Consider the following 18,839-nt stretch of genomic DNA (forward strand, 5'->3'; position numbering starts at 1 on the left):
TAATTGAAATAGTTCAACACAAACAATGTTTCAAGTGGTTTCCTCAAATTCAACAAAAAAAAATCTACTTTTTTGGGGAGAATTTTTTTTTTTTTTTTTTTTTTCATTGATAGGATCACATACAATCGCCCAAAGGTTTCTTCATAATAAACAGAACAAAAAGTTGCATGCTTTATGGTATAACTCAAAATTGGGAAGGCATTAGTACGTTGCAATGTAGCTAATTTTAACTTTGGTTGTTTGCCATTCCAAAGAAAAGTGTGACTTAAAGAGTCATGTCTTTTACCAAAGGAATCATGGCACTAAGAACCCTATATATTCATCTTCACAGTCGAGACTCTGGATTGCAATGAACCAGGACCTGCATCGATCGATATCTCTTTTAAGCTTTTGAAAGAATTTATTCTAATTTATATGTACGATTTCTTTTAGTGAAGACCATATAAGAATCCCTAGGTTATCTGATTCGTAATTGGAATAGCTGATGGTATCTGATTTTTCAGAGCTTTTTTTGGTTTAATGGTAAAAGAGATGATTTGGACCAATTCCAGAAATTTCTCAAAACTGTTAAATGTTTCTAGTATGTTGGGATTGCACAGAAATCTGTAAAATACTGTAAAATGTCATATGCGTAGAGGGATATTGCATGTTGGGTACCCTTAATTGAAATGGAACAGATTTGGTCTTGGGGCAATGCAAATAACATTGGTCAGAGGGGGCATCCTTGCCTTGTCCCTCTCAAGATATCAAAAGGTTGGGAGTGTTAGCCGTTTGTTGCTATAATTGCTGATGGATTATCATAAATTATTCGGACCCTATTAATACATTTCTCATCAAAACCAAATTTATCTAGCACCCTCCATAAATAATCGCAATTTAATCTGTCAAAAGCTTTGTCTGCGTCCAAAGATAAAACTGCACAAGGGGAATTTTTATCTTTTAATTTCATTAATTACAGCAACGAATGATGTGGAATAAAGCCAGATTTATCACTATGAACTAATTTGCAGTTATATTTTCCAAGACGTAAAGCTAAGACTCTAGCATATATTTTTATATTTATCGATTTTTAGGTTAAGTGTCCCCTTTGTATTGCGGTGTTTATTGCAGCATGCATAATTGGTCCTAATGTATGTCCCAAAAATGTTAGATTCATTCTGGGGGGATCCCATCCGGCCCAGGTGATTTCCCCTTCTTTGCTGTTTTAAATGCTCCATATGCTCCTCATGTATTATAGGCTGACTCATTTGTTCAGATTCACTTCGTGTTAATTGTGGTCGATCAATGTCATGTAGAAAATTATGACACTCAACTATATCTATGCTAACCTTCGGTTGATATAGATCTTTAAAATGTTCTGTAAAAGTGTGGTTTATAGGATTGGTTAATAGGCCTTTTGTTGGGGTGTATAAATATTATCAATAATAGTCCTAGCTTCACTAAGCTTTCACTTTTCACTTTCACATCATTAAAAGTTGCATTTTCAGTTGAATTTGGAGAAACCACTTGAAACATTTGTTTGTGTTGAGCTATTGGCACATGATGGCGCATACAAGGTTGCATAATTCCCTACCATTAACAGGTTCTCAGATCAAATACATTTTTTCAGCAATAAGTTTTATTTCAACAAATTCCTTATACAATTTAGGTCATGTGTAGGTGTGTTTTTCAATAAACAATAATGAAATATTCAAAATTCTCACATACACACACACACACATGCATTTTTTAATGGCAAATTAGAAAATATTTAGCTAGTTCTTCCACTCTCTCTTCCCTTGAAATTAGCATTTTAGTACAAATATAAAAACAGAGATAACAAACTAGAAAATGTTACATCGATGGCACAATATAATTATTGCAAATGGATGCTCCTATAATTTAGCAATATTTTTTGTGATATTCTATTTTTAATAGGAAAACTATATGTGAGGAGCTACAAAACAATTTAATTATCTTCAGCATACTATTATTTACAACTATCATTCCTACTTCAGTTCCATTTTAATGTTTTTTAACTTTCAGTTAATTAAGCGCACTTTATTGATTCCTGTGTTGTTTGTGTTCTCCTCCCTCAGTGAATGATCTCCTGACACCAGTGCACATTAACCTCACTGACCAGTCACAGGAAACTCAGTGTGCAGGCTAACATTACTGTGAGTGTTTGATGACCAAGTACACAGACAGAAAGATACTCTTTCTTCTTCATTAAGTAAGCATATGCGATGGCCCCAAAGTATTTGAAAACTAAAGCCATACTAGCTTATAATATCAAGTGGCATCTGCAAACAAATTATGCCTGTGCTTCTTTTAAAACAAACCACTTTTCTTAGCCATTTTTGCAATTACTTTAACCAGTTGGTCTCAGATGAGTGATTTATAGTAATATATGAAGTTCTCCTCAAGTTCACGCAGGTCTCCTATCAGAGTAACCACAGGTGTAGGCTAGCTCATCACATTAACTATGTACATGATCCACTAACAATGATCATGTTGCAATGCAATGATATATATATATATATATATATATATATATTTATTATTATTATTATTTTTTTTTTAAGTGTGACTTAAAGGGGACCTATAGATTCTATAGTTTTTTTTTTTACTATGTGCTTTTGGGGTCTATTAGAATAGGTTTACATGCTTGAATGTTCAAAAAATACATTATTTTCACATATTTTACATTATTGCACCACCTCGCTTCCCTGTCTGTCAGTAATGCTCTGTTTAGTTAAGCCCCTCCTTTCAAAAAGCACAATGTCCTCTGATTGGTCAGCTGGATCATTGTGTGTTGAGAAATGGTCAACCCCTTACCATTTCAACACAAATATACTGATGCAACTCAACCAGTCCTCTTTCATATGCAATTATTCAAATAAGGGATATTGTGGCATGTAAGTTCAGGGAAGAAAACTCAAGACTACAATCAAGGTGTTTCAGCGAGTTCAGAAACATTGCTTACAGATATTGAGTATATTCAGTCCCTTTGGAGTGGGTTTTGAAACTTTGCAGACCTTTTTCATGCTCAAACAGCCACATCACACTAAAGAAAGTTGAACGTAAAAAGTGCATAAAAGGACCCCTTTAATTATTTAAATATTTTGTGACCTATAAGGATTTTAATTGTTACATTGTTACTCCCCTGCCACTGAAAAAATGAAGACTAAGATCTGAGTTTAAGTAAAAAGCAGCATGCGCTTGTTCTTAGCAGCTCTGTCATGACACTTTTTAACAATTTCAATAGACAAGCATCCCTGTGGATTCCAAAATTAAAGCAACCCTCAGGGGCCGGATGTGCTTCAAGAATGAAGACATCAAGGACGGTCATAAGATGTATTTTTAGCGGCAGGGGCCATCAATTTTAAACATTCGTGCATTCAGCAACAAATCTGAGCAGTGATTTTACCCACAAATGCATTTACACAGAGTTTGCATCATAATCTAAACACAACAGTCATGTTGTAGTAGTTTAACATTTTAAAATCAATTCTCGTGTTTCAGTTTGTTTAAGGTTATTAAGGGATTAGGGATTGCCTTTCCATGTTTTATTCATTGCTGTGAGCCAACTGAAACCTCTCATTGTGAATTAATTACATACGTAACATGCCTGCCTGTCGCGAATGGACTCATGCCCAATGTGTCCTTAAAAGGCTCAGGAAATGTTGCTTTGTGTAACCTTGCAGGAAACCCCATATTAAATGACTTTTGGTGCTTCCAATTAATTTAATTGAACACAAATCAAGAAGAATCATAAGTAGTATGTTCCATAGAAGGAAAAATATGTCCAACCTAATTCCAAAGTCAAGACGATCAACCTAATTAACAGAATAAACCTGATTATTATAATTATGCACAGTTTTGACACTATAAAATGCCATGTTCTTGCAGATCCTGCAAGCATCAACATGCTCAATGCACTTTCAAAGCATATCTGTAGTCCAAAAGCCCTTTTGCACAGTGAAATGTAACATTCCTTGAGTGGAGATTGCAGGCAACTAATTATTTATGAGAGGAAGTAACTGTGTGCACTTGTGCCTAATGGAAAACGATACTTGGGACTCGTCAAGCTCTTTGGCATTCAGTCTTTTAAAACCTCAGACCTCTGTGGCCACAGATGCAATAACCTGACCCGTGTGGTCATTTTTAAATGCAAATCAGTAAAACAAAAAAAAGTAGACTATGGGGAAGACACAGGAAGTTGTAACAAGGGTTATATCTAAGGAACCTGAAGGGTTTGATGTAGAAATCCAATTGGTTTCAGACACCTACATTAGTCATAATTTAGGATATTTTGACATTTAGTCTAAACCATTCATTTTCTTTTAACCATGCTGAGGGGGGAAAAAATAGATAAATACAGCTTAAAGGGACAGTTCACCAAAAAATTCTGTCATCATATACTCGCCCACGTCATGTATTACTTAAATTTTTCTTCAGAATACGAAATAATATATTTTAAAGAATGTTCCATTGACTTCCATTGTGTAGGCATTAATCAAAAATATTTTCTTTGATGTTTCACAGAAGTTAGTAAGTTGTCAAAATTTAGGTCACAGTTGATAGTAACAACATGATGGTGAATAAGTGATGACAGAATTTTTTATTTTTGGGCGATATGTCCCTATGTGATGTGTATTGTTGCTGAAAGTTCAAAAGTTGTTTGGGGCAAGTTGTCCCACAAACAATTAATCTGAATACCTGTTAGCCAAAACCATTTTTTTATTGTTCTGTATGTTTACATGCATGTTGGATGAATTGTTTTACTGTTTAAAAGTTACAAAAAAGGTAGTCCTTTTAGTTTAAATATAATATGATGAAAATGGCATTTTTACTTTAAGATTAAAATAGCATTCCCTTCAAATCATTCAATAAATAGCAGGTTTCCAGTGTGACAACATACCCTGTTAGAAACAGTGTGTTGATAGAACTATATCTTGTTTACTGGACATAAAAAAAAAAAACAGAAATAGAAATAGACATTCAAAAATACAATCTGGTATATTCAGTGTTAAAACTTGCCCCGGTCTCCCCTACACATAAAAGTCATTTATTCTGACATGCATCTTCTGAGTTAATATGCTTAACCTCGCTCTCATCTCCAAGCATATGTAGCTGCACCAAAGGACGTTGCATTTCGTTTCCCACCCTGTGCAAACTGACATAACCGACCTCCATAGTGTTAACAGAGCTGCCCTGATTATAAGTGGACACTGGATCCTTGCTCTGAATAGCAAGAGGTGTTCTGGTGCACAGGCCATGGCAGCACAGAAGTCGAGCAAAAGCATCTCTGAAATCAGAGTTGAAAGCATAGATGATAGGGTTTAGCGACGAGTTGCACCAGCCGAACCACACGAACACGTTAAAAGTTGCTTCACTGACACAATTTGGCTTGTGGCAGAAAGGAACCGCACAGTTCAGGACGAAGAACGGGAACCAGCAGCACACAAACACCCCCATAATCACGGACAGAGTTTTAAAGAGTTTGGTTTCTCTTATGGCGCGGTGTTGGAGAGGACAGGTGCGCGCACCAGCCCTGCAGCTCTGCGCGCGCTCCGCTGCGCGCTCCAGCGAAGAGATGCTCTTGATTTGAACCTGAGCAATGCGGTAGATGCGCGTGTATGTGACCAACATCACTGCTACGGGAATGTAAAAACTTATTAGGGAAGATGATATGGCATAAGTTCTACTCAGACTCGAATCACACATTTCCTTAGTTGTCCAGTTGCTTGTGTTGACCGTGCCCAGATCTGCGCGGTGCCAGTTCAGCTGCACGGGCACGAATGATATGGCCACTGATACGATCCACGTTACGCTGACCATAACGAGGGCGACTTTACGGTTCATCTTCCTCTCGTACTGAAACGGGTTTGAAATAGCCCAGTATCGATCCAAGCTGATCACGCACAGGTTGAGGATGGAGGCTGTGGAGCACATAATGTCAAAAGCCACCCAGCACTCGCAGAAAGAGCCAAACGCCCAGTGTCCCGTCACCTCCGTGGCCGCTTTCCACGGCATCACGAGCACAGCCACCAGCAGGTCCGACATTGCCAGAGACACGATAAAGACGTTGGTAACTTTTCCTCTCAAGTGACGGAAGCGCAGAACCGCAGCACAAACCGTGAAATTCCCCAAAAGCGTCCACAGCACGAGGAGAGAAAGAGCGAACCCCAGGAAAATGCGACCCGCTGGCTCTCCATGAGCGCTCCATGAAGGCATTAGGGATGAGGTAAAGTTGTACATGTCTTTAAGTGTCATAAACAAAACAAAAACATAAATATGTTCCTTGTAGTGGATACCGCATGTTCCCCGCAAAACAATCCCATTTACTCGAGCATTTTGACCTGATTTTAAAGTTGACCTTATTAAGACCCTCGCTGAAACGTTGACGACTGAACGACAATCTAAAGTGTCTCGTGTCAGGTTCCTTCTAGTGCAAGTCACACTGGCGTGACGCCCTCTTTTGCCCATTTTACACATTTTTTTTACTCTATTTTTTTCAAATAATGGTGTACAACTATAGACATTGCACTCACTGGTAGTTGTACGGTATATCATATAGTATAACACTTATATTTGTGTATCACTTGTACTATTTAAATAGAGCACCCCACCCCAAATTAGTATAACAATATTTATTTGGAATTGTTTTATTGTGCTCTGTAGTCCAAAACATTACAATATTTCCAAACTATTTAACAGTACATCTATAAGCATGATGAACATGGGATTGATATACCCTGAGCCATAAATTACATGTCTGATATTTATGCTATACCATCAGTTACATGTGTATTGTTGCTGTCAATGAGTGAAGGTAAGCCCAGAGAGTCATGCAGCTATTGTTCACAAATCCAACACACTTGCAAAAAAAAAAAAAAAAAAAAAATTATATATATATATATATATATATATATATATATATATATATATATATATATATATATACAGTGAGGAAAATAAGTATTTGAACACCCTGCTATTTTGCAAGTTCTCCCACTTGGAAATCATGGAGGGGTCTGAAATTGTCATCGTAGGTGCATGTCCACTGTGAGAGACATAATCTAAAAAAAAAAAATCCAGAAATCATATTATATAATTTTTTAACTATTTATTTGTATGATACAGCTGCAAATAAGTATTTGAACACCTGTCTATCAGCTAGAATTCTGACCCTCAAAGACCTGTTAGTCTGCCTTTAAAATGTCCACCTCCACTCCATTTATTATCCTAAATTAGATGCACCTGTTTGAGGTCGTTAGCTGCATAAAGACACCTGTCCACCCCATACAATCAGTAAGAATCCAACTACTAACATGGCCAAGACCAAAGAGCTGTCCAAAGACACTAGAGACAAAATTGTACACCTCCACAAGGCTGGAAAGGGCTACGGGGAAATTGCCAAGCAGCTTGGTGAAAAAAGGTCCACTGTTGGAGCAATCATTAGAAAATGGAAGAAGCTAAACATGACTGTCAATCTCCCTCGGACTGGGGCTCCATGCAAGATCTCACCTCGTGGGGTCTCAATGATCCTAAGAAAGGTGAGAAATCAGCCCAGAACTACACGGGAGGAGCTGGTCAATGACCTGAAAAGAGCTGGGACCACCGTTTCCAAGGTTACTGTTGGTAATACACTAAGACGTCATGGTTTGAAATCATGCATGGCACGGAAGGTTCCCCTGCTTAAACCAGCACGTCAAGGCCCGTCTTAAGTTTGCCAATGACCATTTGGATGATCCAGAGGAGTCATGGGAGAAAGTCATGTGGTCAGATGAGACCAAAATAGAACTTTTTGGTCATAATTCCACTAAACGTGTTTGGAGGAAGAAGAATGATGAGTACCATCCCAAGAACACCATCCCTACTGTGAAGCATGGGGGTGGTAGCATCATGCTTTGGGGGTGTTTTTCTGCACATGGGACAGGGTGACTGCACTGTATTAAGGAGAGGATGACCGGGGCCATGTATTGCGAGATTTTGGGGAACAACCTCCTTCCCTCAGTTAGAGCATTGAAGATGGGTCGAGGCTGGGTCTTCCAACATGACAATGACCTGAAGCACACAGCCAGGATAACCAAGGAGTGGCTCTGTAAGAAACATATCAAGGTTCTGGCGTGGCCTAGCCAGTCTCCAGACCTAAACCCAATAGAGAATCTTTGGAGGGAGCTCAAACTCCGTGTTTCTCAGCGACAGCCCAGAAACCTGACTGATCTAGAGATCTGTGTGGAGGAGTGGGCCAAAATCCCTCCTGCAGTGTGTGCAAACCTGGTGAAAAACTACAGGAAACGTTTGACCTCTGTAATTGCAAATAAAGGCTACTGTACCAAATATTAACATTGATTTTCTCAGGTGTTCAAATACTTATTTGCAGCTGTATCATACAAATAAATAGTTAAAAAATCATACATTGTGATTTCTGGATTTTTTTACCCCTCCATGATTTCTAAGTGGGAGAACTTGCAAAATAGCAGGGTGTTCAAATACTTATTTTCCTCACTGTATATATGGCTATCTCAGTAACAGTCATTAAATATTTATTAAAGTATTTTACAAGTGTCATTCCTACTACCACTTATTCTATTCAGTAGGATCTCTTTCTTAATCGTCTGCTCTGCTTTGATATTTTGTGCAGGGCTGATGATGATTGCTGTGCTTTTGATATTGAATACATGTATGTCTATCTTTATGTAAACCCCTTATAGAGGCTTCAAGATAATATAAGAAGAGGCAGATAGAGGGGTAAAAACCAATTGGTCTTTTGAATGTGGGCCATCATGGAAAATGATCCTGCATCCTAATTAGAAAAATACCTTGTTTATTAACACATTATGATACATTTATTATAACAAACATAAATACACACACATACACACACACACACACACACACATATATATATGTGTGTGTGTGTGTGTGTATGTATGAATATATATGTAAAAGTTTCATAAGTGTAATACTAATAAGAATTAACTCAAATTAAATATGTGAATTACACATATGCAAAAATAAATTGGACAGTCATTGCTGTTTTCTTTTTAAAAAGTAAATTATACATAAATCTATTCTCCAAACAGCTTGTCCTCTGTATGATAGATTTTAATCTATGTTACCTGCAGTAACAAATAAAGCAGGTACTGTCACAATAATATTTGTTTACATTTAGTGAACAAACTTATAATGTAGAAATAAAAATCATTAAGTCAAAGGGCTACCTTTCACAATTATGGAGTCACATTCACCAGTGTGAAACTGCATCAGCCAAAATTATTTTATCATTAAATGGAACAGTATTTACCTTTAATTCAAGACCATTTAAATGCTCCAACAATGCATATGCAGTGAGTATATACAATCAAGCTTAAATTCACCCTCTGCTAGAACACTTTTCAGGGAAACTGTTCCACTAATAATTACCTTTTGGTTATATGTAATTGCAAACATGTCTAAGAAAAGTTAAGTTTCATCATTTGTTTGACATCATTTCTGCAATATATATATTTAACTGTGATTTACAAAGGCTCTTTGTCAAATGTCATTGCTTTAACTCAATTAAATGAACTAAAATTCCAAATAAACTCCAAGTGAGAATTGAAGATAGTAATTTTCCCTTAGTCCCCACTGTAAATCCCTAATCCAAATGATTACCTCATCACATAATCTGTTATCATATATGTATATAAAAAAAAAACATACAGCATTATTCATAAACATTATAGGTAAATGAGCTTCCTGATGGTGGACTCCACCAGGGCAACCACTACAAAACCATCTCGGTTGTTCCTTTAGAAATTCTTCTTGACCTGTGGGAATTCATAAGTATTTATTTAATTAATATGAACTGTTTTAATAAATAGTGATACAGATATATTCAGTTTCTTTAAGATATGGTAACTTTTAAAATTACAGAACTTTAATTTAGATTTAGCCTATGCAGTTTTTTATAAATATAGGTTTTTAGCTACAAATTGTCGTTTGTAGAGCATATTTATAAAGGGAGTTTTGTTTAAGTAAGAGATAAGGAATGTCATATGACATTATTGCACCTCCAAAAACATGTCATCAAGATGATTCCCTCTGTTGTGTGGCCACTCGTCCAGAAAAACCGTACCAATGGACTTGTGTAAAAAAAAAAACATTTATTGAGCCGAATGTTACATAGCCTGTAAACAAATTTTGCCCAAGAAATCTCCGAAAAAGTATAACAAAATACTTATAGCCTACCTGTGCACTTAAAGTGAAATAGAAAGAAAAAAGTAATCAGACCTGGTCCTGGAGATAGTTGCTGGCCTTTAGTGCTGTTATGTTTGGCAGCGAGTCTCCAATGCATGTAATGGGTACGCAGCGCAATTTCCAATAAATATTATTTTATTGTTATATTATTGTTAACAATATTATTATTGTTAACAATATTATTGTTTTCAGAAAAATCACGTGATCGATGACAAACAAAGACAAATTACTTTCTAAGTTTAGCTTTGCGTGTTTGAACCTCCTGAGTAGCCTACATATGTTACTGTAGGTCACGATGTTTGGATAATAGCCTATTTATGAAAATGTTAGTAATTTTTTTGTTTGAAATGCCCATATGTTGTCAAAAAGGAAGAAATGCTTATGTTGTCCTTGAGGTGGGTTTTGACCTTGCTTTTGAAAACTTGTCTCCTCTCCTGTTCGTTCTCATGGGAACATGGGAGGACAGCACTTCTATAGATAACATAATATAATTGGAAAGAGTTAAAGGTAGCCTATATAATATTATAGACTAGATAGGCTATTCAAAGGTATTGGGTCATCTGAAATCTTCATAAGAGGCTGGATCCAAGCTGGCTAATCTTGTTACCTCGTGAAATTGAAATTTTTAATAATTTTTTTTATTTATTATTAAATTGATTTAGAAATGCATTCAAATGATGGCATGCGCAATAATTAAAGAATTATGTTACATGTTTACAGTCATTTTATGTTATTATTATTTGTTATTTACCTTTCAAAATAGTTTATTATTCTTTTCTGAAAATAGACACAATTGCCATTATATTTTAACAGTCTTTTTCGCTGATAGGCTATATCAGTGTTGTTGTTTTTTTGCATTTCAAAATAGTTAATTATTATTTTATTCTGAGCAACACAATCCCTTAAAAAAGCGTGAAAGAGAAAAACTACACGGTCCCTGTTCAGCGTGAATAAAGAAGCTATAACAAACGCGTAAGTTTGCGTATTTTAAGGTTGAACGGAAGCTGCATGCGAATAAGAAGATGGATTCAGCCTCCTGCTAGTATTTGCTAGTAGTTACTAGTCATATACTTGTAGAAAACTTTTTTTAGTTCATGAAAGTAGGCCTACACAATGGCTTGAAGTATCACTAGTTTTATACTTCAAGTAGGCTATAGCTGTCAGGGTTGTGCAGGTTGCTGAAGACGAGGGAACAGAATTTCAATGCAGCTGGTTTATTCACAAAACTCAGGTTACAGGAAAATACAGGAACTCAGGAAAATACAGGAACACACAACCATACAAAGACGAGAACCGACAAACACTGAGGGAAAACACAGGGCTTATATACACTGGGGCTAACAGGATAATTAACAAGGTGATTGACAGGACACAGGTGAAAGACATGACTAATTAGAACATGGGAGAAACTAATTAACAGGACTAAACCAAAAGCACAAAAGACAGGGGAAAACTAGATAACATAACTAAACCAAAACACAGAAACGTGACAGTACCCCCCCCTCCCCGAAGGCGCGTCCTCGCGCCGTATAACATCCAAAGGGGTGGGAGGGTGGGCATCCTGGACTCCAGGACGGTCCAGGCGGAGCAGGCTGGTCAGGGGACCAGGGCGGAACAGGCTGTGGGTATGGCCACGACGGAGCAGGCTGTGGGCATGGCCATGGTGGAGATGACCCTTCGGGTATATTCGGGTATAGATATTTTTTCAGGTGGCCATGGTAGCACTGGGAACCTCGTCGGAGAGACCTCTGCGGTCCCCCTAGCAGGTATACTGCGCCCCCCCAAAATTTTAATGGGGAAATTGACAGGAAAGGGGGGTCCGGCAGCAAAGAGGGTCTTGGCCATGGTTGCACTGGGAACCTCGGAGAGACCTCCGTGGTCCCCCTAGCATGTATACTGCGCCCACCCAAAATTTTAATGGGGAAATTGACAGGAAAGGGGGGGTCCAGCAGCAAAGAGGATCAGCGGGCTCTGGCGCAGGATCAGCGGGCTCTGGCGCAGGATCAGCGGATTGGAAAACTCTGGGCTGGACGAGACCAGCATATCGGGAAACTCGGGGCTGGACGGGACCAGCGGGCTCTGGCGCAGGATCAGCGGGCTCTGGCGCAGGATCAGCGGGCCCTGGCGCAGGATCAGCGGGCCCTGGCGCAGGATCAGCGGGCTCTGGCGCAGGATCAGTTGATTGGAAAACTCTGGGCTGGACGAGACCAGCATATCGGGAAACTCTGGGCTGGACGGGACCAGCATATCGGGAAACTCGGGGCTGGATTCATGGACCGCAGTCGATGCGCGTGCCGCCCACACACACAGAACAGCCACAATCAGCACCGTGTCCTCATGAGCAGATCCAAGTGCGGCGTACACAGTCTCCGGCAGGCAGGCGACGGACTCAGACTCTTGCTCGAAGACTGGCTCTGGCTCTTGCTCGAAGACTGGCTCTAGCTCTGGCTCTTGCTCGAAGACTGGCTCTGGCTCTGGCTCTTGCTCGAAGACTGGTTCTGGCTCTTGCTCGAAGACTGGCTCTGGCTCTTGCTCGAAGACTGGCTCTGGCTCTTGCTCGAAGACTGACTCTGGCTCTTGCTCGAAGACTGGCTCTGGCTCTTGCACGAAGACTGGCTCTGGCTCTTGCACGAAGACTGGCTCTGGCTCTTGCTTGACCAGGCTGTTGAGATGAGGATCGGGCTGGACATGAAGAGCTGGCTGGACGCAGAGATGTTGGTGCTGAAAAAGCTGTCTGGACCCATATCGCCCATATCCTCCCCTGTGACCTCCACGGATCCCACGGAAAACAGCTTTGCGGGTTCCCACAAAGGCCTGCTTACCGATCTCCATCTTCGACTGGAGGCTTTCACTGGAGGTTTTTTCTTTTAAAGGTGCCTTATGTAAAAATTGAGGTAAAAATATCCAAAAAATGAGCTACATGCATCAAAAGAATGAGAAGAAATAAGGGCGATGATGTCATTAAAAAAATGTCAAGTTATAGTGCTGCAGAGATATCAACCTGAATTAGCATTAGCATTAATAGCCACGGCCCGACAGGTGTCGTAATACCAGTTTCGGCCATGGGAGGCGGTATGCCGGCAACATAACCACCAGCCAAACATGCAATACACGAATAACTCGCACGGCTTGTGGGCGTACTTGAACCTGATGTCAATCGTGTGGAAAGTAGCCTACAGCCCACTACTACATTCAAATAAAATCTGATAAAAAAGGAACAGAACCAGAGTAAACATTGGCACTGCTTTTCATCGCTGGAGACAACTAATGGACATGAAAAAAATGAGGTTTGACTTCGAACTTGCAACATTTCTTTTGGATTGGTAAGTAAGATGCTGTTAGTATTTCGTTAGAAGTTTGTTTTATATGTTTGTGTAGATTTTCGGGAAGTTATAACATAGAAATGTATCGAAGGCTGTTCGATAAACGTATATAACGTTCATAAATACAGTATTGTAATATAGTACACATAGCACAATCTCTATTGCTCTTTTTTTCTTGCCAACTACGTGACCTATATTATGTATATTAAATGGCTTTCCTGAGGTAAATCTGACATAATTGTTCTCCAGCTGTGTTATTGACCTCTTCACGATGATAAAAAACACTGATTGGTCGATATTATGTATGAGGAATACATTTTGGTAAGTTGTAGCCTAACGTTACTGTATCTTTCAGTGTTCGTGATTTTTTTACTATTAGCTAGTAGAGATGATCGGTTCACATGCGCTAGGGATCTGTCGTGTAACATTTACAAGCGCCAAAACGGTATTTAATTGACAGAATCTGAGAGCTGAGATTTTTTTATATCATAACTAACCTGCTCTGTCTAGTCTGTCGGTCTCCGTGTCCTCTTTGCTTCGCGATTTTTCTGTGCGTGAGAAAATTGATGTGTGGGGTGAGAGCGTGTGAAAAGTGTTTGCGTGTGTCTCACGGTTAATGCGTGAGAGTTGGAAGCTCTGGTTACGTTGGCGCTAGCTTGGTCAACATCAGCGAATGCTGTCTGTCAAATTAATGTAATTCAAACTAACAATAAAAATGTAATATGAACAAAACGAATATGAACATATTCACTGGTAAAGGTGAAGGGGAGTAGCTTGAAGATATTCATACTCTAGAGTAGACCAACTCACTTTCTGGAGGTATACTGCCCCCATCTGGTATGGAATGTGGAGTATGAATTTATTTATTTTTACACAAGGCACCTTTAAAGGTCGGTTCTTCTGTCAGGGTTGTGCAGGTTGCTGAAGACGAGGGGTTATCTCCCCCCCAACCCCCACCACAAATTACGCCCCTGAGAATGTGCATACATAATAAATAATAATAAAAATGCTCTGCATAAAATAAAAACCCGTTGGACCTCCAGAAGTCGGGTTTTACATCGTCTCTACGAATTGCGTCCAGAGGTGAGAGGCTTTCTTCTGTTGTTGATGCGAAGCACGAATTTGCGCGGTACCTGAACGACCCCCTGTGGTTAGCGCAATTGTCATTCCTTGTTGTAGACATATTGGACAGGTTGAATTTGTTGAACACATCGATGCAAGGGAGAGATGCCAACATCTTGCCTCTTTCAGACATATCAGTGCATCAGTTGGCAAATTGGATCTTTGGCGTAATCGGCTGATTAATAGATCATAAATAGTGCCACAAGCTTGACAACATAACGAGTTAGTAAGACACACCTGGGAAAGACCATCTGTATGCATATAGAGAGCACCTAAATGTAAAATGTAAAAAAAAAACCATTCCATTATGTTATATTTATAACTTACTTACAACAGCAGTTCATACCCAGGCCTATATATATATATATATATATATAGCCCATCCACAAAATACAAAAATTTGAATGTTTAGGAATTAAGTAAAATGTTTAGTAAAACATGACGTACAAACAAATTAGGCCACACATTTTCATAAGTGGAGTCGGATTGCTGCATAAAAGGCTAGCTGCAATAATCGGAGATAACAGTGTAATCAGCATGTTTACACGGTGTAACACAGATTACATCACTTGCTACCGCAGTTTATAGTAATAAAAATTATTTCGTTCAGTTAGAGAACAGACATATTCAATTAAAAACTGAACTGGTCTGCTCAATTTAGCATGAGCCGAACAAGAGTCGCTGCACAGATCAGTAGGAGTCAGATTTTACCTCCCTCGGTTTGCCCATTTCGCCTCACTCTTGACTGAAAAGACGATGGTGGAAGAATCATGGCAGACTACAGAGCGAATTGTAAAATTGCCTTTAAGCGAGTTTGTCAGTGTACTGTTTTGTTGTTGTATATTTCATTAAGAATAATAATGAACCCACGATTCAAGCAAATGCCATCCCACGAATTTCCCCTATTTTTAACGGTTTCCACTGGCTCGAAACTAGCAGAGCAGAGCGAGAGTTTTCAGTTGAGTTGAGCTTGCTCTGCTACGCGACAGTGGACACGCACCAAGCGATTTAAAGCGAGGTGGAAAAAGAGGGGGAAAGAATGGAAAAAGAGGACCTCCATACCCTGACTTTTTTTCTTTCTGAATTTGTTGTTTTTAGAGGCTGAAGGCTACAGCAATGAGGCCCAGCAATGAGAGAGAAGCCTAAGTTTTTCATTGTGCAAACCTGTCGGGGAGGTACAATCCATGTGTAATTGCATTTTTGTGTCCATTTATCCTATATATATGTACACCGATGAGCCATTAAGTTATGGCCACCTGCCTAATACCCTAGGACCTCCTTTAGCTCACAAAACAGCGGCTATGTGGCGGGGCATTGATTTGACAAAGTGGCGATAGGTCTCCAGGGGTATCTGGTACCATAATGTCAACAACAGGTCCTCCAGTTCCTGTACAATACGGAGTGGTGGTGATGTAGTCAACCCGCTTTTCAAACCACAAATGTAAAATTAGGTTTATGTCAGGTGAATTTGGAGGCCAAGGCATTAACAGCGGTTCCTCAAACCACTCCTTGACAATTCTGGCAGTGTGACATGCCGCATTATCCTGTTGGTAATGGCCATCTCCGGCAGGGAACACAGTTGCCATGAATGGATGCACTTGGTCTGCAACGATGTTCAGATACCTGACAGCTGTCCCATGCCCATGGCACAACACCTCCGCCGCCAGCCTGTGTCAGCCCAACAGTGCATCCAGGTGCCATAGCCTCGGTGGATCCGCACTTGACCATCGACGATCTTGATAATCTTGGGCCCATTTCATGTGTTAGTGTAGACTCCCATCCCCTCTGGCATCAATGAGCTGCGTACTACACGACTGGACGACGGTTTGTCATGCGACCATCCGTGCACCACTTTTGATACATAATCACTACAGCGGCACGTGAACAACCCACAAGGTGTGCCGTTTCCGTGATCGAAGTTCTGGCGCCGTTCGTTTGCCAAGCATGCTGATTGCTCTAGGCTGAGGGTTGTCATAATACTCATCGGTGTGTGCATATATATATATATATATATATATATATATATATATATATATATATATATAGCCTATATTATGTAATTCAATAATTAATCTTTGTCTTGTATCTCTATATTGCATTCTTTTGTTTATCTGCTTCAGATCAATGTCATTCAATGGGATATCCATCACTTCTGTGTGATTCTAGTGGATATCCTACTCCACTCCACACACATGCACTGCTACCCACAATGTCTGATCTGATATTTAATCTGGTTACATCTTAAAGTGGAGACTATCATAACAAATATTTTCAAAATCACTTCACACTCTCTGTTCTCCACAGGGAAGGTTGCTTTCAGACACCCAGATCATGGCTGTCCACTGTTCACAGTACTGATGGATGTTGTAGAGAAGTGTGGGAAAACTCATCATATGCGTGAGATTTTCATAAAGGTAAAAAATTCATACCAACATGTTATGTTAAAGTTTTATTCTACTTAATACAAATAAAATTATTTTGGTCAGTGATGAATGGTGAGATTCAGTTTTACTTAAAGGGATTCTCCACCCGAAATGAAAATTCTCTCATCATTTGCTCACCCTCACCTTCAACACAAAATTTTAGAAAAATAATCCATCTCTGTAAGTCCATATAACGTAAGCATGTGTGATCCCCAAAGTTTTGCTTCAGAAGACACTGATTCATAAACTGGGGTCATATGGATTACCGTCATGTTCACTTTATGTGGTTTATGAAGTGCCAGCTTGTATTGATCAATTTCAGATTTGTATTTTTAGTAGTTATAATAATTACACTTATGAACTGATTGTTACTCTGGGGATAGAATTGTTGCATTATTCCAAATAAATAGATTGAGATTCAAAAATAAATGTAAAGAGATTCAGAAAAATAATCAAATTCACAAGTGAAAAGATGAAAAAATGAGCTGTTCCACTGGGTCCTAAAGTCATTTCTCTTCAGTATGCATTCAGAAACACATGTAGGCATTATACAATCATTTTTGGTAATGTTTTATCATTTTTGGTAATGTTTTAGCAGTTTGAATTTTGAGCATGTTTAGGTTTTTACATGTTTACTTTTACATGTGTACTGAAGCATTCCTCGCATTTTATTCATTCCTAAGGGGGTCAAATTGACCCACGAGGGAAGGATTTGTTACTTTTTTAAATTTCAACCACAAAACTGCTAGGATCCATTACATTTTTAGTGTGTATTTGTGGTTCAAGTGCAACAAAAGTCCTAGGGTATGGGACCCCTCTGATGAACACTCAATTTTTTAATTTTTTATTTGTTTCGGGTCAAAATGACCCAAGGGAAGGATGAGGGTATCATCCTGTCTACATGGATGCGACATGATGATTCACAGACAGTAAACGGATGCCCATTCTACTTCTGAAGTAGCATACTACACAAATGTGAATTTGATCAAAAATGTAATCTCTTTAAATTTATTTGTGAATCTCAATCTATTTATTTGGAATAATGTAACAATTCTATCCCCATAGTAACTCCATAATGAACTGCTAAAGTGAAAGGAACCCTTTGCTTGTGTCTTCTTTCAGGTAACTAACATACTGAAAGAGAGGTCTAGGAGAGACTGGGCACTAGTGGGAGAACTGAATCCTCCAGACAACTCACTCCATGTAGAAGATGGCCTCTCCAAAAAGTGGTACCTGTTCCACACCTGATGATATTGCGAAACCGAAGGGTCAAGACATGAATGTGTTTTTCTTCCTCAATTTGTCTTTTTAGTGAGTAGTGTATTTAAAATTTGATCATTTATGCATTTATGATAAATTACTTATCCATATTATCTTTTAATTCCTTTATCCATGTATTCCTACTCTATTTACATAATAATCAGTAAATAGAGTACATGTATTTATACATTTACTAATTTATGATCAATTCAATTTTATTTTATCAATGTAATATTGTTTGAGGATATGACTGTTATACTCTGCTCCTTCAAATGTTCCTATATGACAGGATGCTCGTGTTTTGGGTAGACATTGGACGCCTTCCAAGTACTGCAAAAGTTACAATGTTCTCAGAATTTGTGATTCACGGTACTAAATGTACCTTTCCTGCAATGATATTTTGCATATGATATTTGAAGTAAGCAAGCTTCGGGGTCATATTGAATTGATAAGTCAATATGATCCCAAACATTTATAGAGC

The 18,839-nt window shown here is 38.7% G+C and overlaps 1 protein-coding gene and 1 long non-coding RNA gene across 2 annotated transcripts; one reads left to right on the forward strand and one right to left on the reverse strand.

The window, feature by feature from the left end:
• The first annotated feature begins 2,076 nt into the window (after positions 1-2,076).
• Positions 2,077-18,803, forward strand: LOC311068885. Its single transcript, XR_014603446.1, has 3 exons — positions 2,077-2,156; positions 16,980-17,089; positions 18,221-18,803. It is a non-coding gene; the product is annotated as an uncharacterized lncRNA (long non-coding RNA).
• Positions 4,831-6,243, reverse strand: LOC311068884 (D(1) dopamine receptor; the record flags this gene model as incomplete). Its single annotated transcript, XM_084091703.1, has 1 exon — positions 4,831-6,243. One exon carries the CDS (start codon positions 6,241-6,243, stop codon positions 5,047-5,049), a length of 1,197 nt encoding a protein of 398 aa, XP_083947829.1. The 3' UTR covers positions 4,831-5,046.
• Positions 18,804-18,839: the final 36 nt, after the last annotated feature.

Source organism: Abramis brama, assembly GCF_963993115.1.
Source record: "Abramis brama genome assembly, chromosome: 2".
In the NCBI taxonomy this organism is placed as follows: domain Eukaryota; kingdom Metazoa; phylum Chordata; class Actinopteri; order Cypriniformes; family Leuciscidae; genus Abramis; species Abramis brama.